This window comes from Herpailurus yagouaroundi, unplaced genomic scaffold (genome assembly GCF_014898765.1).
Source record: "Herpailurus yagouaroundi ecotype Mexico unplaced genomic scaffold, PumYag 430, whole genome shotgun sequence".
Lineage (NCBI taxonomy): Eukaryota > Metazoa > Chordata > Mammalia > Carnivora > Felidae > Herpailurus > Herpailurus yagouaroundi.
Window position 1 is genome coordinate 231057 of NW_024412647.1, and position 26802 is coordinate 257858.

General features: G+C 38.0%; 2 protein-coding genes across 2 annotated transcripts; both read right to left on the minus strand.

Annotated features, from left to right (window-relative positions):
- Positions 1 to 11228: 11228 nt before the first annotated feature.
- Positions 11229 to 13797, minus strand: LOC121022704 (olfactory receptor 2AG1-like). The gene has a single exon (XM_040464108.1). The coding sequence runs from the start codon at positions 13206 to 13208 to the stop codon at positions 12264 to 12266; it is 945 nt and encodes a 314-aa protein (XP_040320042.1). The 5' UTR covers positions 13209 to 13797; the 3' UTR covers positions 11229 to 12263.
- A 10155-nt stretch (positions 13798 to 23952) lies between these two features.
- Positions 23953 to 24931, minus strand: LOC121022706 (olfactory receptor 6). Its single transcript, XM_040464109.1, has one exon. It carries the CDS (start codon positions 24907 to 24909, stop codon positions 23953 to 23955), a length of 957 nt encoding a protein of 318 aa, XP_040320043.1. The 5' UTR covers positions 24910 to 24931.
- Between the last annotated feature and the right edge of the window lie 1871 nt (positions 24932 to 26802).

The following is a 26802-nucleotide window of genomic DNA, read 5'->3' on the forward strand; positions in this document are numbered from 1 at the left end:
TGGTGTTTATTTCTGTCTACACATCAGCATAAATAAAGGAATCAAAAGTTGACTGTGGTGGAAAACCAAATCCTGAAAGTGAAGATCTCATTGTAAGAACAAATATGTTTTATTGAAAAAATATCTTGGGAGCATTTAAGACACTTGATTTTCCAAAATTTCCATCCTTAATTCTTACGGAAGCTATTTGAAAAAAGATGCTCACATATTATATGGATTTGAAAAAATATGAGGATTTCTGCCTTTAGTAGAAAGCCCAGGTTTTTCTTTTATCTAGTTTACTTTTCAATCAGCAGATTTTGACTTTCATTTCATCAAGGAGAGGAACCAATAATTATCTTTTCCTTTGTGTTTCTAAGGGATCATTTATCATCCTTCCTAGAAGGAAGGGAATTTTAAGAAACCATTTAGATCATGTTATAATCCACACATTTAGTCCTTTTCTAAATTCTTCACTGGATCAGAGAATCAAGCCTTGATGGCAGTGTTGAAGATTAAGGCATGATAGGCCCTCATTGTTACAGAGCCAAGATGTTGGAGACAAGGCCAGACTTAAGTAGCACCACACCCTATGGAAGCAGGAACAGCCCTTTGTGGAGACCAAGTGCCACCACAATAGCTGTCTGCACAGTTTCAGTATTTTTTCTAGTGTGACAGTATTTGAGCTCATTCATGCTGCAGTTTGTTTCAGAGTATCCAATCAATGGGTTAGGTACATCAGTAGGAAATCAGGCACTGGTCCAATGCTTTGCAGCCAGGCAGGAAATACTATTCAATCTATACATTACTGTACATCAGAAACAAGCAAGGAATAACATGGCTGGATATAAGCTAATAGAGATGGAAATTATAAAGAGTCAGGGAAGATAGCTGGGGGCATGGGTAAATGGCTGGCACTCAGGGTTGGAGACATCTATCCCTGAGAAGGGTGGAAGCAATAGTCTTAGAATTGGCCTTTAGAATGAAGATGTCAGAACAGAAAGTCAGCCCACCTAGCAGGGCCATCTTGAGATAGACAGATATCAGAGCCTCCAGACTAGAAAGGTTTGTCTTCACACGTAAGACCCTACCTCTAGCTGGCAGTATAGGAAAACTATGGCCAGAGCAATTGTGCCTTGACCACTGGCTCATGAGCTGCCAAGTAGGACTTAATTTCAGGAACATGAGTTGACAGTGAGGTTTCTATTCATGAATTTCCATTCAGATGGAAATGAAATGGGTCCAGTCTGAGCCTACAGTAGAGTCCATTGGTCTTTAAGGGACCAGGAAGGCAGAGTCAGGGAATGATTTGAGGAATTGGCAAAATTAAATGAGAAATATCTTTTCTTTAGATAAGTTGAAATACACAGGAAGATCACTGATAAAGTCTCTAACCTAGTAGCCAAACTCATTTTCCAACAATTATTGATAAGTGCAGTTTTTCACTGCTTCACCATGGTAAATTTACATTCAATGAACTATGAATATTTCATGTGTACAATCTGGTGAGTTTTGATATATGTATACAATAATGTGCTTTGAAAAGGTTACTGTTAATTTATATATGATTGTTTGTTTACAATTCTGTCTTCTGACTGGGCTATAAGTTTGTTCAGGGTAGAAATCCTATCTCAATCCATATGTCTGCATCACCTGGCATATAGTAAATTTTCAAGAACTATTCACAGACTGAATGGGTGAATAAATAACTGAATGCATCCAGGACTGAACAAACTCTTCCTCAACACATAGTCTCTGTCACACACACACACACACACACATCCACTCAATAACTCCTAAGTGCTAATCATCCTATGTAAAGCATAGTATGAGATTCAGAAGGCACAGCTGACATTGATCCAGCTATGTGGTCCAGCTTGGAATGGGGATATTCTGTGACCAATCAGAAGGATAAACACAAAGGATGATCACCTGGACTGCTGGTGAGAGTACATAAGTGGTAGTTCTTCCAGGGGAATAGATCCTCAATATGCAATCCTATTCTCTTTCTCATTCTTAGCCTCTGAGAAGATATATGCAATGTGGTAGCAGCCTGAGTACTAGGGTACTGGGGCAGGGAGTGCCCACACACCCAACATTAGCACTCACTTAGCTCTGGCTCCTTCTCACCTCCTAAACAATGGACAGCACATTGCGAGGAGCTCTGTTGTGCATCCTCGGCAGTGCCCTGTGAATCCAGTATCACCCAAAGAGTGTCAGAAAACTGAAAGAAGAAAAGAACATGTATAATAACAAGGATAAAAGGTCAGAACACAGGAAGATTCTGGGAATCGAAAAGGGATAAGCTAGTTTGAGAGACAGCGGATCTTTTGGTTCTTTGCACCTCTCAGCACACAAGCTAATCCCTTAAAAAAGTCCAGTAGCAAAATTTGTAAGACTAAGGATTCTAGAGAAGAGAGAAAAAGAAAAATCTGCTCTCACAAATAGACTGTGGGTTCTAAAAATAAGAATATGACCCTTTTCCCGGGATAGACACAAGATTTCTGGTTCTGGGGAGACTTTATTCCTGCAGTATTTTCTTTCTTCTTACCTGGAGACATGGGATGAGTTTCTTCTGGAGAAGGGGAGCTACATGGGAGGGTACCTCACATAGGAATACAAAAGAACGAAATCCAGAAATCCAAGTTACAGATCCAGATTTGGGTATTGGATCCTAGTGATTTCTCAGCCCTCTCTCTTAACAGCTGGATATGATGAAGTGGACTTTTCAGTGGCTTCCATTCCAACCTCTGGCTGTATTCTCAGATGAGTTAAACACTTACTTTCGAGCACCGACCCTGAAATGAATCTTATTATGAAAGGATTCTTGAAATATGAGGCCCTGAGAAGTGATGCACATGGGACAGTCCCTAGGGTTCTCCTCAGCACAGCTCACTCTATTATCTCTACACACAATGAAATACCATGGGACTTTTTATTTTTTGGCAACCATAGTGAATACTGTGAATCTCCTTTATTTCCAAACTTTCTGTAAGAGAAAAAAATTCATACGTTCTGGGCCTCAGGATAACTTAACAATCTATCTCTACCATTCTTGTTTTCTTCTTGGGAGTGGAACCTAGAGTGTAAAGTACATGCAGGCCCATCTGTGCATTCTTTACTTCAAATCCTCAGAAAAGTGGAAATTTACACACTCTCTCAGTATTTTTCTATTAAAATGAGTTTAAAATTATTGCTCATTTGAGATATAGTGACCACTGTTACATAATATTAGCTGGTCCTAAAAAAACAATAGTTTAAGAAAATCTCTGTAAAAACCAAGTGTTTGAGCCAATATGCCAAATGCAAGGACAGATCCTTATTTTTCTGAGGGATTCCAGGTTGAAATTACTCGGGGCGCCTGGGTGGCTCAGTCGGTTAAGCAGCCGACTTCGGCTCCATGAGTTTGAGCCCCGCGTCGGGCCCTGTGCTGACAGCTCAGAGCCTGGAGCTAGTTTCAGATTCTGTGTCTCCCTCTCTCTGACCCTCCCCCGTTCATGCTCTGTCTCTCTCTGTCTCAAAAAGAAACGTTAAAAAAAATTAAAAAAAAAAAAGAAATTAACTCAATGTTGTGTTTTCTTGTCAATGTTTATTTCTTTTTATATGAACAATATTGTTACCCTTGGTATATGTGTTTCTAATTTTCCCCATTTGCTTCTTTAATGGCAGCACTAACATGTTTATTTATTTATTGCTCAACATTATTTATACATTTTATCAGTCAAATATTTCCATATTTCCCATTTTGTTTCTTTACCCCAAATTTCACCCTTTCTATTATAGATAGTCTATGAAAATTTTCTTTACTTGGGGCCCCCGGGTAGCTCAGTCAGTTGGGCATCTGACTTCAGTTCAGGTCACGATCTCACAGCTGGTGAGTTCGAGCCCCGCATCAGGCTCTGTGCTGACAGTTCAGAGCCTGGAGCCTGCTTCAGATTCTGTGTCCCTCTCTTGCTCTGCCCCTCCCCTGCTCATGCTCTGTCTCTCTATCTCTCTGTTTCTCTCTCACTCTCTCAAGAATAAATAAACATTAAAAAAATTAAAAAAATTTTTTCTTCTCTTTACTTTTGGCAATTTTTTTCATCCTTGGCTTTTCAGTCAAATTGTTATTTATTCTGGTGTGAGGTATCTCATGATGATTTCATACATGCTTATGACTCTCCAGAGGAATGGGACTAATTTACCCTTTCAAGTTCTCTCTACTACATCCCTGTTGCTTTTTCTTTATTCAAATCAATTTGGCGTGAATGTTTTCAATCCACTGTCAGAATGTGGTAAGAAAATTTTATTTTGTTATATTTTCCATTTACTGGGATTCAAATGTTATTAATTTTTAATTGCTTAATTCTTTAGTCATTACTGGACCTTTCCGTAGAATTTATAGGCTCTGGTAACTTGTCTTTTGAATGAGATGGATGGGAAAAAGAGTCAAGATTTGAGATTTAGTTTAGAAGACTCTATAGACTTGTGACATTTGTCCTGATAAAGGATATGTGGGAGAATTATTATGACTAGCTATTATTATTGTTCTTATAGGAAAGTCATATAGATTAAGGGGCTAGTCTGAGGTCAATCACAGTTGCAATAAGCTCAGACTCTAATCTTTAACCTTAAGACTAGTCTTAAGGCTATCTCTCTTACCTCATGCTGTACCACTTCCTAATATTTAATGCCCTTTAGCAAGCGTAACGTTCATATATTAGTTTTAAGGCCAATGTTGGTTGGCTGGGTTATCTCACACCTTGGGACAAACATGTGAAAGCATGTCTGCATAAAAGTAGAGAACAGCCTGAGTTATCTAGTGAGCCCTTAAGTCTACTACCCAACAACCACATGGACCGGAATGAACAATCCACTCCTGTGGGCCGGGACCTATATACTTGCCGCATGGACATAGGAAATGAAGAGAAGAAATGGCTAACCTTCCCAGAAGGTTCAATGCCTTTTTACCTTCCCATTCATGTTAAGTAGTGCAAGAAAGGATATGGAGTTTAAACTTGGCCCTCTTAGGACACAAGGACCCTGGTCACCAGTAAAAGCATGCCCAAATTCGTGTCCTGTAACACTCCCTATAATGTTACCATGTTTCTTTTCTTGTACAGGAGCTAGCAAATATGCTGAGAATAGTTAAAAAATGGGAGTAGAATAGTTTTCCTCTTTTGCATATGCAGAGAAAGAAATACAATGAGAGATATGAAAATACTCTACCCTCCTCAACAGTGTCCACCTGATGGTCTTGGACTACATGAAAGAGCAATGATAGCTAATGTGCCTGTGGCCTCACAAATGTAGAAGCAGCATTTGCCTGATCCACTCTGCTTTTCCCTCAAGAGGAAGAAACACACTCCTGTCTGACATATGATTGTTAAGTCTGCTGGGGAAACAAGAAGTATGTGTGATATATAAGGGAACCTAACGGTAAGGACTCTTCAGTCATACCTCCTCATGTATTACTGGTGTAGAACTCAGAGAAGACAGTGGCTGCTTACTGTCTCTCTTCAGGATAGTAGGTAGGATCTAGACAATGCTAGTTGTCTGCTCACAATTTATATATATCATAAATAAAATAATCATTATGCCACTAAATTATCTCCTTAAGCTATAATAAATCAAGCACCAAGTTCTATCATTTCTAATTTATAAATAACTCTGAAAATCACCCTTTTCTCTTTATTTCTCCAGACTATCTTAGTTCAGGTGGTCCTGACAGTGATTTCATGACTGTATTATTGCTATACTTTCCTAAATGTTTTTGGGGTCTTCTGTGTTAAGAATATTTGAGAAGTGGGACCTTGGATTTGATAGGGCCAAGTCTGTTAAATTCTACTTTGTTTTCTTATTGCCATTTCTTTTTTTTTCAATATATGAAATTTATTGTCAAATTGGTTTCCATACAACACCCAGTGCTCATCCCAAAAGGTGCCCTCCTCAATACCCATCACCCACCCTCCCCTCCCTCCCACCCCCCATCAACCCTCAGTTTGTTCTCAGTTTTTAACAGTCTCTTATGCTTTGGCTCTCTCCCACTCTAACCTCTTTTTTTTTTTTCCTTCCCCTCCTCCATGGGTTTCTGTTAAGTTTCTCAGGATCCACATAAGAGTGAAAACATATGGTATCTGTCTTTCTCTGTATGGCTTATTTCACTTAGCATCACACTCTCCAGTTCCATCCACGTTGCTACAAAGGGCCATATTTCGTTCTTTCTCATTGCCATGTAGTACTCCATTGTGTATATAAACCACAATTTCTTTATCCATTCATGAGTTGATGGACATTTAGGCTCTTTCCATAATTTGTCTTATTGCCATTTCTATGGATGGAGGGGAAGCTCTATTTTCTTACAAAGTAGGATGAATATTTACATATCTAGCTAAACTACATTGATTATTTGAAGAAATTACTCAGTTTCTTTTATTTATATATTTTAATTTTAATTCCAGCATAGTTAACATACAATGTGATTTGGCTTCAGGTGTACAATATAGTGATCCAGTAATTCTTTACATTCTGCAGTGCTCATCATGATAACTGTACTGTTAATTCTTTCACCTATGTCAGCCATCCCCCTACACACCTACCCTCTGGCAACCATCAGTTTGTTCTTTGTAGTTAAGGGTCTGTTTTTTGGTTTGTCTCTTGAAATTACCCAATTTATTAACCACAGAAGCCAACCAAATTAAATTACTTCTCTAACTCTATATTCATTTGATGATTCAGGAACTAAAAAATATTGATCAATTTTGATTAACTTAGAACCTTTCTAAAATTTTTATTTGTTTGTTTTCTTTTCTTGGAGCCATTGTAAAAGGCTTGAGCTGGCCCACTTGAACAGGCCTATAGTTATGTCTCTATAGGGTTATGATTTATATCTGGAAGGACTATGACTCAAGCCCCATGGATTACTATTCAAATAACTGAGTTTTATCATACAAACAATCAAAAACAACCAAATGACATGTCATTAACTAGTTCAAGTATGATTACATGGCAGTGTTCAAATGGCCTCTTGTTAATGTTAGGTTAGAATTTTGTGGGGGCTTCTGGTTGGCTCAGTAGGTTGAGCCTCCCGCTCTTGATTCCAGCTCAGGTCATGATCTCCTGGCTCATGGGATTGAGCCTGATCCCTGTGTTAGGCTCTGTGTTGACAGCACAGAGTCTGCTTGGGATTCTCTCTCTCCCTCTCTCTCTCTGTCCGTTTCCCGCTCGCACGTGTGCACACACTCTCTCTCAAAATAAACAACAACAACAAAAAAGAATTTTGCTTTGTAGACTTCTAATCATAACAAGAGACTAGAGTGTTTTACTATGATAAAACTGATGAATCAACTGTGCTCTATAGAGACATACAACTTTACAATGGCTTGTGTTTGCTGAATGGAGTTTCACTCCCTTGCTCGGTAAAAACTGTGAAAGTTTCTTATTTCTTTTGAACATATTTTTGCACTCCTGTCTTCTGTGATTTAGCACTGTATTTCTTCAATTGATCATTTTAAAAACAATTCAGTGAAATTCTAATTTTGAGGCAGTACTCTTGTCTTTATTCATTTACTGACTCCTTTTATTGATTATGAATATCTCTGAATAATATATGGTATACTTTTCAAACTTTTTAGGCTTTATAAACTGTAATGATCCTGTATGTATTTATAAATGATTTTTTTACTCAAAATAATATTTTTTTAATATTAGTTCATATCAATGCATATATATATAATCCAATCCTTTACTGTTATATTCATTCTGGGTGTTTTTTTTTTTTTTGCTTCAGGCTTTTTACGTGGCTCAATTATAAACAACAAATTGAAAGAGTTACCTTCTTTATTATTCATTTATATTCTGTCATTTAACTGCAGCATTTAGTGAATTTATATTTACTGAACTGATTAGTAAGATTTATTTTTACATATGAGTTTGTGCTGCTTTTCTGTTTCTGTGCCAAGGTGCTTGACCCACAGAGATTGTTAAATAGTAAATGTGTCATTTTAAACCACTAAAAAAAAAAAAAGAAAAGTCCTTATATAGATGGATTGTAGTAGTAATGGATGAAAACCACAAGTGATCTGAGCTCAAAGTCTGATTAATCCAGATTAAAGTTGGTTGAAAAGAGATGGGATGGCCTGTGAAAGTGTCCTTATTAGCAGTGGTGGAGTGAGGTTTAGCCCTCTGGCATCCGTGAGTCAGAAAAAGACATATCAATAGAGGTGACAGTTATTACCACACAGGAAAATGAAATCTCATTCTATAATAAGACAGTTTCTTGACATAAGGATTATTAATTTCAAGTAGTCCAGTTGCAATAAAACCATAGTGTTGGATGTAAGATCTCCATTACTTTTTCCATATTTACTATGCCAGAGAGAAATCACTATGGTGAAATGAGGGTATACTGTAAAGTTACCTCCTATGACAGAGTATAGTAAGAATTCAAGGCTACTGCTCAGATGGGCTCACCAAGCAGAATTCTGCTATACATTCCCACACCTTCTATCCACCCCATAAAAAGATAAGGCCTTGATTAAAAGATGAATAAAAGGTACATGTTAAGTCTATATTTTGGATCATTATGAATTCATTCATGCCTTCAGTTGCCAAGTACCAAGAAGGAAGAGTAAGTGTGAAAGATAATGGTATTTTCTCAACCTGCCCTTGCACCATCCCCTTTATGATAGGTCCTTCAGGATTTGTTACTTCTTCTCTTCCTCTTACTCCTCACCTGGAGTCTTCTTGAGTGTCACTCCAAGGTGGGAGTGGGACCAAAAGCCTGTTGATTAATGTCGTTAATAAATTTCAATTTTATGATTATTGGACTAGAAAATTATCTCTTGGAGGTGCTTGGGTGGCTCAGCCGGTTAAGCATCTGACTTGGGCTCAGGTCATGATCTCACGTTCTTGAGTTTGAGCTCCGCATCGGACTCTGTGCTGACATTGTGGATTCTGCTTGGGATTCTCTCTCTCTCCCTCCCTCTCTGCCCCTCCCCTGCTGTGCCTTCCTTCTTTCCCTCTCAAAATAAATAAACTTCAAAATATTTTTAAAAAAAGAGAGAAAATTATCTGTTGGAAAATCCTTAGGGCAAATGGGTGAGGGAAAGTCTTATGATGGCAATTTCTAGAACAACCAAGGTCCAGGGACTTTCAATCAGGATTTATTTATTTCTCATACAAATTATTTACATCTCAGCTGGGAATAAAAATTCTTACTGTGTAAATCTTGGGATACACACATACACACACTCACAGACACATTTATCTGGCTTGTTTACTTATTGATAAATTTATTTCTTCTTTTGATATGTGTCTCCTATTAGTTATAGATCTTCAACAATATGAGCAGTTTCATTACAATGTTTAAGTACTTTTTCTGTTCATAATTATTTCAGTGACTTTACTTTTACTTTTGTACGAGCAGCAATAAGAAATTCTTACAACAATCCTAGAGTAATTGAACAAAGTATTCACTGATAATTTCTCTGTTCAAGACGGCAGAAAGTCAGCAGAGGAGTGAATATATGCTCAGTTAGCCCTGAATGAAATTCTGTTTTTCAGCAGATGCAAAAGAGAAGCCACCTTTGATTAGAGAGAACATGTAATGGTTGTGTGAATATAGATTAGGTGAGAACATTTAATAGCTGTGTGAATATGGATAAGCCACCAAACATTGCTGGGAACTAGTCATTGTATATGTGGAATGGGGGATAATATTTGTCCTGTTTATATCTTTATAAGGCAAAAAGTAACAGTCTTTTCTGTTTTGCCTAAAGGCAAAATGTAACAGTCATTAATATTTATACATCCAATAATAATGTTCACAAAGCAGACTGTACAGAAGATGCATTGAACTATAGACATTGAAGTATATACATGAAAAGAGAATATTTTAATATACCTTTCCTAATTCAAGACAGATCAAAAGGACAAAAATAGCAAGAATAAAAAGACCTAAAATATAACCAGTAAAGTAGATAAGTACATATCAAACTGTAAACCATCATAATAAAAATTATATCTTCTTTCAAATGTATCCAAAACATTGCAAATATTTTTATAAACACAATCTCAATAAATTTGAATGAATACTTAAAATACAAGCTATATATATATAGCTACCTATAGGGAATGGAAGTGAATAGATTAGACAGACAGAGATGTCAGCTAGACTTCTCTGGTTAGACAGTGTTTTATAGGTTGATTTTTTTATTCAAAAATTAAAAGCAATCCCTAAAAGCTGAAAAAGAAAGATGAAATAAACAAATATAGCTATGTATCCAATTTGTGATATGTGTATGGTAAGATAAAACAATTGAGTAGTATGTTGTTACCATCAGGAATGGGGATATTTGGTGAGAGGCAAGGAGGAGAGATTGGAGAATAATAGAAAGCCTCAACGGTATTGCTAATGCTAGATGTTCAATACATAAAAATTATATATATGCATTAAAAATATTGAATGCATTGATGAATGAAAGGAATATCATATATCTCCTGTGGAGAATGGTGTTAGGGACACCAATTAGTAAGCTGCTGTAGTAAATGCTCAGGGCAGACAAGATGAGATCAAATTTGGACCAGAGTGGAATATTTTTGTGTGTTGAGAACTGGTATAATCTGTGATGTATTCAGGGAAAAAAAAAATACAATGCAGGACTTTCTGGTAGATTGTATATTAGTTATGAGAAAAAAGAATTCTGAATTATTCCTAAGATTTTTACTTCAGGGAGGTTATGATATCTCTTTCCTTCGTGAGCATTAATTTTAGTATCTGTTCTGCCTTTTTTGTTTGTTTTTTTTTTAATTCCTGGGCAAAGGAGATATTAATTCCGTTTGTATGTGTGTGAAAGGTACCTTTTGATCTTTTTCATTATGAGTCAGCTTCAAGCATTACAGAGTAATTGATTTGATTGGTTTTCAGGCAAGGGACTTGGAATGAAGAGGAGTCCCATTTTTTTTTATTTTAATTTTTAGTTTAGTTTTTTGGAATGGTTTTATTTTAACAGCTTCATTGAATCTGGATTTTATAGATCAATAGTACCAGACAAGAACATTTCTTGAGTTTGTGAAACACATCTTAGTGCCAGGCAACTGGAAGATGTTTGACAAATGCTTTTGGAAACATAAGGAAATAAATGACTAAGCACCAACTGAGACTAGGTATTTTTCATGATGGAAACATTTCAGTCACAGATCCTGCAGGTAAAGACTTTAAAGTTTATTGGGAGAGAAAGACGTTTAAATTCTTTTCATGCAGTGGGAAAAAGAGAGACTGGGTCTCAGCTAGAATTTAGTTCAAATTCTGATTCTATTGTTTAAAAAAATGAAAATAAAAGGAGTCCCATTTTAAATTGGGAATTTAAACAACTTTGAAAGGACTGGGGCAGGAACGAGTCATAAAAGAAAAACCTAGTCTCTGGCCAAAATATAATTGACAAGGGTGCAGATACAGGAAAGATATTGGGAATACCATCTTTGTTTCCGATGTTGATTTCAACCATTTGTTCACATTCAGTGTTAATTGGGGCTGAGACTTTTATAGAGGATGTTCCTAGCAGAGAATATTTGCATTACAGTTCTCACTACCATGTATGCTTTCTGCTTTCACATACTAGCTTCAAGGCATCGGTATTTTGTAATGAAATTTCTTTATAAATAATGTGACATGGAAAGCACATGGCTGTCCTAATGTCATATGGGCAGCTTAAGGAGCTGATGCTACAATCCAGAACATAGGTATCTGATAGGAATTTTTCCAGAGTCTGGAGCTCTGATATAGATCTGGAAAGATCTCTCCACAATAAAACATTTAATATTATATGACTACAGATTCACAGTAGTAAAGAATTAAGAACTGAGAAGTTTCCTCACCAGCAAGTAGTAAAGTCTAACATTTGTATCTTCATTCAGTATCTTCATTTTCCTCTTTAGTTTTTATTTCCTGTTTTAAGTAGAAACATCAAGAAAAAATTCTGGCCAACTTCCTGTGTGGTTGAGTACAGAACTGTTGTAAGGGAGGGAAAGAAAAACATGAAGTGAAAAATAAGATAATCTCTGTTAGAACAGAATGGGAATTTCAACCAGATCCTGGGGTATTGATCAGAAAAATGAGAATATCCTTAGCTATTGAAACATAGGGCTAATGGAGACAAACTCGTGTCTCTAAGGCCAAATGAGGACTTAATCTCCAGTGTGGCAGATTTTCAGAATTTTCAAAATGTGGAAGATGCCAGCATAAGACCAAGTGCAGATATGGAGTCCCATGTAGAAGCTATAGGGCTTCCACATGACATTGGCATCTACCATCTCTGGGCAGAAGTGAATCTCCCCAGTACTCTCCTGGAGGCTTCCATTACCTCCTTGTTTCTCAGACTATAGACAAGAGGGTTCAGTGTTGGAGTAATGATAATATAAAATACAGAGAGAATGTTGTCCTGTTGGGGACTATGGTAGTAATTGGGCTGCATGTACATCAACATGGCAGCTCCATAGTACATTCCTACCACAGTCAGGTGAGAAGAGCATGTGATGAAGACTTTCTTCCTTCCCTTACCCGAGGACACATGAAGGACAGCAATTAGGACAAATGTATAAGAGGCAAGGATAGCAGCAAGGGTAGGCATGAGAAAGATCACACCTATCACATATACCATGTGCTCATATATGGAGGTATCTGCACAGGCCAATTTCAACAAGGGTGGGATCTCACAGAGTAGGTGCCTGATTTTCCGAGACATACAGAAAGGAAAGTGCATAGTATATGAAGTGAGTATCACAGCATTCAGGAATGCCAGGACCCAAGGTGTGGCTATTGTGAGCCAGCATATCCTTGGCCTCATGCGGACCACGTAGTGCAAAGGATGAAAAATAGCCACATACCTGTCATAGGCCATGAACGCCAGTAGTAAGTCCTCTGCACCTCCTGAAGTGAGAACTACTAACATCTGAAAGGTGCAGCCTTCAAAGGAGATGGTGTTCTCCCCATGCAGATAATCCACAAGCATTTTGGGAGTAACTGCAGATGCAAACATCAAGTCCATGAGAGATAGCTGGCTAAGTAGAAGGCACATAGGCACATGGAGCCAGGAATCCATTATAATGACCAAGAGCAGCAGGCCATTGCTGGTCAGGGCCAACATGTATAGGACAGCGATTGTAGCAAAAAGCAGTTTGGGAACCCCACTGTCATTCAGAATCTCCGCTAACGTGAAGTCATTTCCCAAGGTGGAGTTCCAGAGCTCCATTCTGTGGTTTCTTTGCTTGTCTGAAATTACACAAGATTTAGGTAAAGTAGTTCTGATGTGATATCTGGAGACTCCTTGGCTTTATAATATTATAGCCTTTGATCAGCAAGATTAGTTGTTCTATTTATCATATTGTATTATACTTTTTTATTCATGAATTAACTCACCAAATATGTACCGATAACATGTTGCAAAAGAGCACATTTCTTCCCTACTTCTGATGTTTCCTTCATTGTTAGGGGAGTCCCATTGTGCAATAATTCTGGGCTTGTCTCTGCCTTCTACTTCTACTCTGCCATTTACTTTTTCTGAAAAATGTGGAGCAACTTAATGGGAAAGATTAAAGGGAAAATCTGGGCACATGCTAACCAGCCTCCTTTTCAGGAGATATAGGGTCTTTGAGAGGGCTAATATGTATTTCCCTCTCTCCCACCCAGGTTTTGAACCAATTGAGAAAGAAGATATTTGTGCAGGCCAAAGTGTCACCCCTAGGAGGCTTGAACTCACAAACCATGAGATCATGACCTAAGCTGATATCAAGAGTCCAATGCTTAACCGACTGTGCCACCCAGGAACAGGCTTCATTTTTTAAAATTTTTATTCCAGTACAGTTAACACATAGTATTAAATTGGTTTCAGATGTACAATGGAGGATTCAACAATTCTATATATTATTCACTGCTCATCAAGAAAAGTCAACACTTGGGGCGCCTGGGTGGCTCAGTTGGTTAAGCGTCTGACTAAAGCTCAGGTCACGATCTCACAGTCTGTGAGTTTGAGCCCCGCGTTGGGCTCTGTGCTGACAGCTCAGAGCCTGGAGTCTGCTTCAGATTCTGTGTCTCCCTCTCCCTCTGCCCCTTCCCCACTCATGCTTTGTCTCTCTCTGTCTCAAAAAGAAATAAAAACATTTTAAAAAAAGAAACTATTTAAAAAAAAAGATAAGTGTACACTTATCTTGAGGAGCACACTTATCTTCAGTTACGTTCTTATGAGCGGCATTGAAAAATAGGGGTAGGAGTGTCTGGGTTTCTCCGTCAGTTAAGCATCTGACTTCAGGTCAGTTCATGATCTCACAGTCTGTGAGTTCAAGTGCCACATCAGGTGAGCTCGTGCCCTGCTTCGGGAGAGCCTTGCTTCTCTCTCTCTCTCTCTCTCTCTCTCTCTCTCTCTCTCTCTCTCCCTCTATCTGCCCCTCACTCACTTGCACCTCCTCTCCTCTCTAAAAAAAATAGGTGTAATCACAAACTGTGAAAATTATCCTAATGAAAAAGAAGAGATAGTGGTTCTCATGTAGATTGGTAATTAAGAAAATATCTCTTGGGGCGCCTGGGTGGCTCAGTTGGTTAAGCATCCAGCTTCAGCTCAGGTCATGATTTTATGGTTCATGAGTTCAAGCCCCACATTGGGCTCTGTGCTGACAGCTCAGAGCCTGGAGCCTACTTCTAATTCTGTGTCTCCCTCTCTCTCTGCCACTCATGCTCCATATCTCTCTGTCTCTCAAAATGCATAAACATTAAAAAAAAATTTTAAGAAAGTACCTCTCTGGTTCAATATTTGTAAATCAATCAATATGATACATCACATTAGTAGAAGAAAGGATAAGAACCATATGATCTTGTCAATAGATGTTGAAAAAGTATTTGACAAACTACAGCATCTTTCTTAATAAAAACCCTCAAGAACATCGGTATAGAAAGAACATATCTAATGTTTGTTTGTTTATTTATTTATTTATTTTGAGAGAGAAAGTGACAGAGTGGGGGAGGGGCAGAGAGAGTCCATTGACTGATGAATGGATAATGAAGGTGTGGTTTATATATACACTGGAATACTATTTGGCAATGAGAAAGAATAAAATCTTTTCATTTGCAACAACGTGGATGGAACTGGAGGGTATTATGCTAAGTGAAAAAAGTCAGTCAAAGAAAGACAGATATCATATGTTTTCACTCATATGTGGAATTTGAGAAATTTAGCAGAAGACCATGGGAGTTGGGAAGGGGAAAAATTAGTTTCAAACAGAGAGGGAGGAAAACCATAAGATACTCTTAAATATAGAGAACAAACTGAGGGTTGATGGCGGGGGAGATGTGGGGAAGGGGAAAATGGGTGATGGGCATTGAGGAGGGCACTTGTTGGGATGAGCACTGGGTGTTTTATGTAAACAATGAATCATGGGAATCTATTCCTGAAGCCAAGAGCACACTGCATACACTGTATGTTAGCTAACTTGACAATGAATTATATTTTAAAAAATGTAACTGGCAAGAAGGCAGCAGAGGAAGGGTCTATATCTTCAGGCACCCTGACCTAGAATGAAGCAAAGCATTTCTAAGCTTAATCTTGAATGGAAAAGCAAAAGACTGTCCACAGGTTCTTTGAAGTGACAAAAAATACACTAGTGTCAGTTGTGGGCATCTTCCAACATTCTGAAAAATCACTGATTTCTGCTAAACACCGCAGTCTGAGACCCAGGATCTGAGCATGGGAGATGATCACCAACAATCCCGCAATGAGAAAGAGAGAGAGAAAGACAGAAAAGAACCATTGGCTCAGTTATGATCATGTGATGTTCGACCTCACATACTATTTGTATTGCAAAATTGCTCATTTATCAAGTTAAAATTTAGTAGAAATGTTTGCTCATCTTTTGAACACTTGAAGAACATGTTACTCTCAATCCAAGGATTTACATGGTTAATATCCTCCAGGGATTATATTTTGTGTATTATGCAGGCTTAGAATATGAGAAAAGGGAGACTATTTCTACTCTTCTTCTGTATCAATCAAATCATGTTTCTCCCTTTCTGCCTTCACAGAAGGGATGCCCCATCTCACATGATGAGTAATTCTACTTGATAAAAAATACTATTTTTATTTAAAAAAAAAAAAAGACAGAAAAGAAAATACCTCTCTGAGAGTGTGAATTTCAAGCTCAGTTTTTAAAGATGAGCATAGGGGGCGCCTGGGTGGCTCAGTTGGTTGAGTGTTCCACTTCAGCTCAGGGCTTGTTAGTTTGAGCCCCAGGTCAGAATCTGTGCTGACAGCTCAGAGCCTGGAGCCTGCTTCTGATTCTGTGTCTCCTCTCTCTGCCCCTCTCCTCCTTGTGCTCTGTCTCTGTCTCTCAAAAATAAACATTAACAAAAAAATTAAAAAAATATAGATGAGTATAAATAATTCAAATGAAGACGAGTGAAGAGGCTCTTGAGCATATAATGCATTATATGCAGAATCTATGAAATAGAAAACAGCTTGTAATTTCTGAGAAGCTAAATGAAGACTGATGAGGCAGGTAGTAACTGAGATAAATTTGGAGAGATAGATATGTTCCAAATCATGCTTGTACTTCTAGGGGATATGGAATGCAGTGCACCGCCCCCCCCCCCCCCCACACACAGGTGTGACATCAGACAATTTTTAAAAGTAACTCTTAGGGGTGCCTGGGTGGCTTAGTCAGTTAAGCATCTAACTTTGGCTCAGGTCATGATCTCATAGTTTGTGAGTTTGAGCCCTGGGTTAGGCTCTATGCTGACAGCTCAGAGCCTGGAGCCTGTTGCAAATTCTGTGTCTCCCTCACTCTGCCCCTCGCCTGCTCACATTCTGGCTCTCTCTCAAAAATAAGTGAACATTAAAAAAGTTTTAAAGTAACCCTTATAGTTGTAGGGTTATAGTTGAAGGAGTAATGGGTAGAAGATGGACAAGAGTGAATTATATGGAAGTGATGAATCACTAAATCCTACTCCTGAAACCAATATTACACTATATGTTAGCTAGAATTTAAATACAAACTTGGAACAACAACAAAGATATGTCCAGAAGTGATTGTGGTCATTCAGGTAAAATGGATCAGGAAAATAGCACATATATAATAAACACATGTTGGAGGCAGAAACAATAATAATTGGTGATTGGCTAGATATTTGCAATGGAAATAAGTCAAGAAAAGCCAGTTTGGGAGGTGATAAATAGAAGAATTGAGAGTGTTTAAGGAGCCAGAAAATCCCATAAGAATGAGAAGTCCATTTGCTCAGTGTGTACAGATGAATGAGATAGAAGGAAAGAGGTATTGACTTAGCGGGGAAAAACTGAGGGACTGTTTTCTCCTGCAAAGTGCATAGTTTTAGCATCTATACTAGAATTAAAAGTAACTTATGCATCACAATGACAATATTACAATATTCTGTATTATCTACGTATTTATTTTTGTCAGCTGACTTACATTATCCAGCTCAACACATTCCAGACCCCTATTCAAAATTCCTAGCCCTGGGTGCCTGGGTGACTCAGATCCTGGAGCCTGCTTCGGATTCTGTGTCTCCCTCTCTCTCTGCTGTTCCCCTGCTCACACTGTCTCTCTCTCTCTCTCTCTCAAAAATAAACATTAAATTTTTTAAAAAATTCCTTGTCCTTAATTATTATTATTATTATTAATTATTATTATTATTTTTATGGCCTGGAAGCCATATCTCCCAAAGATAAAGTCCTTACCTCAGATGGACAGGAGACACTGCTGGTAGATTTTACTGCAAGATGTAATAGCTTATATGAGAGAGCCAAGGAGTGCAGATAGAAATTGGTGAATAACGTGGCTTTTGCCAGAATTTGGGAAAGTATCTGCTGTGAGGAGGTATGGGAGGTCAGTGAGACAGGGCCTTCTCTGGCTTTGCAGACCTTCTCTGGGAATGGGTAGCCTTGTCTCTGAATGGCCAGTACTACTGAGAGAAGAGTCATGTAGGAATAAGAGGTTGCCTGTCTCCTCTCTTGTGTGAGGAGTTAGGACAGACTGCTTCTCTGATCAGTCACCCTGTAAAGGAATTTTTCTAGCCCTCAAACAATTGTCAGGCTGAGGTCACTGCTTAGGCTTTTAAAAATGCTTCCACTCCTACTGGGCTCTGAAGGAAAAGCTGAATAAAGGAAAAATCCAAGGAAGGGGATATGAGAAAACCCAAAAGGAGAACCTAAAATGACTGGCCTCACTTTCCCTGAGGGCCACAGTGAGCCAGGGCCCTGTTTTGGGGGTGGTTCTTTTGCCTTCCTGTGTGAGGACAATGACTTTGATCCCCCTCTACTCCCCAGAAGCTTTATTTAAAGGGAAATCTCTCCCCAGCTGACTTATTCCCTCACTGGAAATCCTAGTCTAGGAGATAGGATGTTAATAAATCCCGTAGGTATGATTCCTGACCTTCCACCTCTGCTTTCTTCTGTCAGTAAATGAGCTCTGCTGGCCCAGAGGGAACCCTTCACCTGTAAAGGAAAACAGAGGGCCATTTTCTCCCTGACTGTGCATTTAGTGACCATGTCTTGGGCTAGTACTACCAATCTGCTCCAAGACCCATGGTATAATGAAGACCCTACATGGTCTCAGAAAAGCTGTGGAAGCAAGACTGTCTTAGTCTTCCCCCAAGAGGTAATCCTTTCACTGAACATGAGTATCTCAGAGCAAATTAACTAAGACAAATGCATACAGGATTTCCTGCTTTATTTTCCCTCCATAGATATGTTTTCTTTTTAAATTTTCTTACTCAGTAGTTATTGGACTCCTATGTGCCAGATGTGAGATGCTAAGTTATATATCAATGAAAAAAATAGACAACTATCCCTCTGACATGGGTCTTATATTGGAACACTTGTAACATGGAAGGGGCAGCACTGTGTTCTCACTGCAAGAGACACTAACCCTGGATATAGATTTGCCTTTCCTAAATGCAATGCTTATGTCAAAACTACTATCTGTGGACTTACAGAATGACCTTATCCCCTGTCATGCTATTCCACATAGCATTGCTTCAGATCAATAAATGCGGTACACCTCACAGTAAATGAATTATAGCAATGGGCCCATCCTCATGGAATTCACTCATCTTACCATTTTATCCACCATCACTGAAGTAGTTGGTTGGATTGTATTGTGGAAAAACCTCTTAAAGGGCCAGTTACAGTACCAGCTAGATGGTAATACTTTGTAGGGCTGGAGAAATGTCCTCCAGGATGCTGTGTGTGCTCTGAATCAGCATCCAATCTATAGTGCCATTTCTCCCACTACCAATAGGCATATATCCAGCAATCAAGGGGTAAAAATAGGAGTGGCTCCATTCCTTATTACCCCTAGTGAGTCTTAGTAAAATTTTTGCATCCTGTCCCTGTGACTTTCCTGGCCTAGAGGTCTTAGTCCCAAAGGAAGGAATGTTTCCATTAGGAGGTACAACAATAATTTCATTGAGCTGGAATTTGAGACTGCCACCTGGTCACTTTAGTCTCCTCATGTCTCTGAATCAATAGGTGATTGATCCTAATCCAAGGGAAAATTGGTTGCTACTATATAATGGAGGTAAGGAAGGAGTATGTCTGGGGTACAAGAGATTCCCTAGGTATCTCTTAAAACTACCACAACTGTGATTATAGTTAATGGAAAATTACAACAAACCAGTCCAGACAGTACATCTAATGACTCAGACTCTTCAGAAATGAAGGTTTGGGTTAACCTACCCAGCAAAAAACTATGAACAGCTGAGGTGCTTTTTTAGAGCAAAAAGAATATGGAATGGGTAGTTGAAGAAGGCAATCACAAATACTAGTTAAAACCCTGTGAGCAGTTTCAGAAATAAAATGAGATTTATAATAGTTTATTAGTTATTAGTATTTCTTCTATTATGAATACACACAATATTTGGTGTATATATATATATATATATATATATATATATATCTCACAAATATGTTTTCATTTCCTTATCTCCTTTATCCCTATACCACGTAACATAAGATATGTTAAGAAATTAACTTTATATCACAGTATTTGAGTTACAGGAGAAGAGCAAACATCCTCTAAGGACTTTGCATCTTCTGGAGCAAGAGTTAGCATATTTTCAGTTAGAATATACACAAGTTAAGTTGTATTGTGGTAGGTAGAAGTATGACTTCATTATTGTCTTTATTTGAAGAGGGTGTGGTTTAAAGAGATGTGTATGAGTGCCAAGTTGACAAGAGATGGACTGTCGTGGTCAGTTTTATGTGTCAATTTGGCTAGGCTTTAGTCCCCAGTTTTTCAAACAAACATTAATCTAGGTGTTGCTGTGAAGGTATTTTGTAGAAGTGGTTAAAGTCCATAATCATGTGACCTTAAGTATGAAAGACTATTCTAGATAATCTAGAGGAGCCTGATTCAATCAGTTGAAAGGCTGTAAGAGCAGAACTGAGACTTCCCTGAGGAAAAGAAGTTTCACCTGTGGGAAGCAGCTTTAGCTGCTTGAGACTTCCGGGCTGCCTTTTCTGCCAGCCTACCCTATAAATTTCAGATTTGCCTTGCCATCCCCACAACTGCATAAGCCAGCTCCATGTAATAAATCTCTTAATATACATCTCCTACTGATTCTATTTATTTGTTTGCACCCTTACTTGTACATTCAATATACATTTTTCTGCAGTAAAGGGAAAATTTTACCAATTTAGTCACCTAGAAAACTTCTGGCTACCCTGAGTTTTGACAATTTATCCATCACTTTCTTGCTGGTTCACTGTCTGATGGATGTCCAGGAAAACTATAGCCTTTTCTATCCACCTCCTTCTCTGCATATTTCTTTTCAGATACAAGTCACGCTGTCTTTCCTTCTTGAATGTCACTCTTCGAATTTTGAACAAAATAACATAGTTACAACTGGAGTATAACATTAAATATGTAGCACAATATAAAACCTAATTACGTATAGTTTTTGATCTTTAATTCTTAAAATCTGAGTTGTGGATGAAATTGTTAATTGTACCCTTTTCTACTTTTCTGAATGTTTTAAACATTTGAAAGTAAAATATTTTAAATATTAAAGTAAAAGAAACATAAAAAGCAAACACATCATAAATGGAGAGAGAACAATGCACTGTTATAGAAACAATAAGTTAACTCTCTTGGAAATCCAGTTCACCAAATAAATTAGAAGGTAAGTAAGTACACAGAGGATTTGTATAACAACTGATCTAATGGCTGTATAGAAAACTTTAAAAATCAGACACTCTAGACTAGAAAAGGAATGTCAGTTCATAAATATAGATGATAGTTGAGATTAGAATAATAAATGACCACAGGCAGGGCTGCTTAACCTAACCAAAATTAAAAAGAATTTTAAGAATAAAAAATAATGTTGTGAGGTTTCAAAATAGCACTAATTGGCCATTAGGAATTAACAAATATTTTCAAGCAGAAATATATACAGCATAACACTGCTATCTTTTTAAATTTTTTAAAAATGTTTTTATTTATTTTTGAGACAGAGAGAGACACAGCATGAGCAGGGGGGGGGGGTGGGCAGAGAGAGGGGGAGACACAGAATCTGAAGTGGGCTCCAGGCTCTGAGCTGTCAGCAAAGAGCCCAACGTGGGGCTCCAACTCACAGAGTGTGAGATCATGATCTGAGCTGAATTCGGACGCTCAACCAACTGAGCCACCCAGGCACCCCAACACTGCTGTCTTTTGACAAAAAGACTAAAAAAATTCTAAGATGGGGTAGAAATGATATGATTCAAGATAGAGCATCTTATATTATTTTCAGTGCCTGTGTGAGGGCCATGGCCCATAGCGCTTCTTTTTGACTAAAGAAAAATGGTACAGAGGCACCTAGGTGGCTCAATTGGTTAAGCATCTGACTTTGGCTCAGGTCATGATCTTGAAGTTCCTGAGTTCAAGACCCATGTAGGGCTCTGTACTGACAGCTCAGAGCCTGGAGCCTGCTTCAGATTCTGTGTCTCCCTCTCTTTCTTTGCCCCTCCCTCACTCACACTCTGTCTCTCTCTTTCTCTCAAAAATAAGCAAACTGGGGCGCCTGGGTGGCGCAGTCGGTTAAGCGTCCGACTTCAACCAGGTCACGATCTTGCGTTCCGTGGGTTCGAGCCCCGCGTCAGGCTCTGGGCTGATGGCTCAGAGCCTGGAGCCTGTTTCCGATTCTGTGTCTCCCTCTCTCTCTGCCCCTCCCCCGTTCATGCTCTGTCTCTCTTTGTCCCAAAAATAAATAAACGTTGGAAAAAAAAAATTAAAAAAAAAAATAAGCAAACAGTAAAAAACAATAAATAAAATAAAAATTATATATATTATTATGAATGTACAGTTGTTAGGCTACAAATAAGGAAGACCAGGAGGAAATAACAGGTTCAGGTAAATTGGAAACTACCACAGTCTGTAAAATATAATAATCTATATAAAATTAAAACAACCCCATGTGACGTTATACAAAAACTTAATACAAAATGGGAAGACCAGGTAGTTACAATGTAAATAAAGCCAAAACAAAGCAAATACGGTATCAATAACCCAATAAAACTTACGTAATGTGGTTTCCAAAGTGTTGGGGTAAAATAGTATGCCTGCCATCCTTAAACTCTCGACAGACTATATTTCATTAATTCACTCATCCAATATTGTTGCTGAGCCAGACAGAATCCATCTCTTGTCTATCATTTTATAATGTCTGACTGAAAGTGTATAGTAGGATATTGCATCTGCCTTTCCACAATCAAAAAGGAAACAAATGAGAAGAGGAATGTTCTCGGAAACCTTGGAAAATGCTGCACATCTAGGCCAAGTACCATCTAAGCAAAAGCACTTTTGTGGCCTCTTGTCAATGCCAATGCTTCCTTTACCTGAAAAGGAATGGGCTTTAATGAATTGCTACTAGGTTTTCTGAGGGTCTAGCTGCTGACTCTATAACATCTGAAAAATTACACATGTAGAAATTCCAACAAAGGAAGAAAACTAAAGCATGAAGTTATATATTAAATACATATAGTTTATTGAAACTCTATACATTTTTATGTTCTAAAATTACATAATTGTTATGTGTAAATATTGCATATAATAATATATAACTATATTTATACACACAAACACATACATACACACAAATGTATGTTAAATTTGCTTTCTCTCTGCCATGATAAGTGTTGCATGCTGTCTACCTTGCGGTATTTCTGTTACAGCCTAAAAGAAGCTTTTCTTTCATATTTTCTTAAATTTGAGAAAGTGATTAAAATGAGATTTCATCAATTGATTATAAAAGGAACCAGGCCCCTAACCCTCTAGGAAGCAATAAACAGGTCCTAGCCATGAAGTTAATGATAGCAGAACCTCTTTTTGTTTACTCCCCCTAAGAAAAAGAGGGCTTTTAAGACAAAACAAAATTGGGGTGCCTGGGTGGCTCAGTTGGTTAAGCATCTGACTTGGGCTCAGGTCATGATCTCATGGTTTGTGAGTTAGAGCCCCGCATTGGGCTCTGTGCTGACTAACCAAAAGTTGAGCTCCAGCTCAGAGCCTGGAGCCTGCTTCTGATTCTGTGTCTCCCTCTCTCTCTGCCCCTCCCCCACTTGTACTCTGTCTCTCTGTCTCTCAAAAATAAATAGAACATTTTAAAAAGTTGAAAAAATTAATAAAAACAAAACAAAATCAAAATGGATAGAACTATAAAAACTAGTTGGATAATAACTGATTATTTCTTAGCATCTTCATAAAAATAAAATTATTTTAAAACTCCAGTACCAATATATGTCTCTTAAAGTTCTGGTTATTTCACTCACTACATTAGAAAAAGAAGCATTTAATTAAGGCCTGAAAGAAAAGGAGATTTCCTCGATTTTTTTTTTTTTTTTGCCTCTTATCCTTCAATTGTGTACTAAGTCAGTGTGTTTATAATTGCAGACTTTTACCTAATGTAGGTGTTTTTTTGAGATTAAGTTAAATGAAAAGAGAAGGCATGTCTGAGTCTCTTTAGCAAAGACAATCTCTCAAGAAAAGGGCTTGGCCACTAGACATGGTTTTTCTAATGGCATCTTTGACCTCCTTGTTCCTCAGGCAATAGATAATAGGGTTGAGCATGGGAGTAAAGACTGCATATATGGCTGAGATCAATTTGTTAGAATTGAATGAAGCAATGGCTCGAGGTCGGACATACATAAAGATCACAGCTGTATAGAAGATGACCACCACTGTAAGGTGAGAGGCACAGGTGGAGAAGGTCTTCCACTGCCCAGTGGCTGAGGGAATGTGCAGGATGGTAGAGACAATGAAGCCATAGGAAAGGACAGTGGCTGAGAGGGGAAACACAAGAATGAGAATGGCTAGCACAAAGTCTACCATCTCAGCCATAGAAAAATCCATGCAGGCCAGTTTGAGGATAGGAGAAACATCACAGAAAAAATGGTTCAAGATATTATTGCCACAGAAGGCAACTCGGGAGATGAAGTATACCTTTGCCATGGATATGGTGAAGCCACTCACCCAGGAACTGATGGTCAGCTGAACGCAAAATCCTGTGGTCATCATGGCTGGATAACGAAGAGGACAACATATAGCCACATAACGGTCATAGGCCATGGCAGCCAAGAGCACACATTCAGTACAGGCAAGTGAGATGAAGAAATAGAGTTGGATCATGCATCCCAGGAAGGAGATGGTATTGGGACGAAGTAGGAATCCAGCCAACATCTTAGGGACTGTGACAGATACATACCAAGTCTCCAGAAAGGACATGGTGCCCAGAAAATAGTACATAGGCTTGTGCAGGGACCCAGTAACCCATACAGTGAGAATGATAACCAAATTCTCCAGCAGCACAAACAGGTAGGTGATGAGGAAGAGAAGGAAAAGCAGAACCTGTAGCCAAGGGGAAGTAGGGAAGCCCACCAGGATGAATTCACTAACATAGGTGGTATTTTCCTTTGACATGACTAAGACACCAAAAGACAAAGGATTTAATGAAAATAGCACAAATCAAAGAATGAGATCCACATTAGTAGCAAGGGGCCCTCAGGCTGTAGGTACTTTATCATTAAACTTAACCCTAGTGCCACAATCTGGTCCCAGGGTGTGATTTGGCAGTCCTGAAAGGCCACAAGATCCTCCCCAGAAAATCAGATGTCAGAACAGAGCCTGAAAACAAATCCACCAAAGACACAATGTTAAGAATCCAAAGAAACCAATATTGCACTGTACGTTAACTAGAATTTAAATAAAATTAAAAAAAAAAATAGTGGCAAACATAAATGAGGCTGAAGAGATACCCTCTCTATTCCTCTAATATCATTGTATATTCAAAAACGCTTGAGCTGTCATATATATATAATTCTCTCCCAGCACCATAATTTCCCACTTACAAAATTATAGCATTAGAAACTGTGGTTAGGGGCGCCTGGGTGGCTTGGTCGGTTAAGCGTCCGCCTTCAGCTCAGGTCATGATCTCATGGTCCGTGAGTTCAAGCCCCACGTCAGGCTCTGTGCTGACTGCTCAGAGCCTGGAGCCTGTTTCAGATTCTGTGTCTCCCTCTCTCTCTGCCCCTCCCCTGTTCATGTTCTGTCTCTCTCTGTCTCAAAAATAAATAAACGTTAAAAAAATTTTAAAAAAAGTAACTGTGGTTAAAGGAAAATTTTAATTTTCTTTGATAAACTAATAATAATTAATGTATTTTGCTAAAGTTAATGTTTATAAAGTCCATATACCAAGTTTAAGAGTCATTAAAACAATAATACCCTTTATTAAGATAATTTTACTCATGAGAATTTAATTCAAACTAATACCAGAAACCATATGTATGAAGAGGTTCATAACATTATGATACCTAAAAGTGAGGAAATCATTACATAAGTTATGATTGTCAACTGGATGAAATAAGTGATAATTATAAGAATCTTGTAAAAATAAAAAAGGATTTAATAGTTGGTAAAAGCACAAAACAGACAAACAATGAATCTTAAAGCAGAATCATGAGGTCAGATTCAGGATTTAGTCCTTCAGATCTAGGTCAGAAATGTCGTCAGGTAGTACTAGGAGTAAATACTTTCCTTATCAGCATATTTCCAGGTTTCATAGGCAGTTATAAGGCAAAAGACCATCATGGTTGGAACAAGTACCAAGGGCAGGACAGGGAAGCAGCGTAGTTAAAATTCTGGAGAAAATAAAATATCAACTGGAAAACACCCTCCTGACCAGGAGAATTTCTGCCTTTGGTGCACTCTTCAGGATGGTCTTTTCAGGATGCTGGCCAAAGTAGTTAACAATTACTTGCCTATTTTTAGGGCCATGGACTTAAAAATTGAATGAAGAATGTCTGCTCTCTTGAATAATTAAACACATTTTTATTTTTTAGGTGGCTCCTAATAATAGTATTTTATATATACATATATACTATATACTATACTATTTTATATATACATGTGTATATGTATACATGTGTATATGTATATATGTATATATAAAACACTTTTATATATACATATATAATCGTTTTATATATACATATAAAATGGTTCACATTTGATTCCAAATTAATTTGTATAGTTCATCTATATCTTCTTCAAAGACTGGTTCAAAGTTTTGATACTGTCAGAAGTGTTACTTGATTAATTCTCTCTACTCCTTGACTCTGAAAACCCTCCTCAATATGGACATTGCTGAACACAAGTTGCACTTAAGAAGTTACCTTGAGAGTGGGGACTCAGGAGGTTCAACAACTCAGAAGGTTTCCTACAGCACAATAGGATCAAAGAGAGAACTGAAATTTAAAAACACTTTCTTCACAAGTGAGGATAGAAGAAAGAGAAAAGTAGAGATAAAAGTTGGCT

What these genes read in the sequence shown, in the direction of transcription:
- LOC121022704 (XM_040464108.1), bottom strand. Translation starts at nt 13,208, where the DNA reads ATGGAGCTCTGGAACTCCACCTTGGGAAATGACTTCACGTTAGCGGAG.
- LOC121022706 (XM_040464109.1), bottom strand. Translation starts at nt 24,909, where the DNA reads ATGTCAAAGGAAAATACCACCTATGTTAGTGAATTCATCCTGGTGGGC.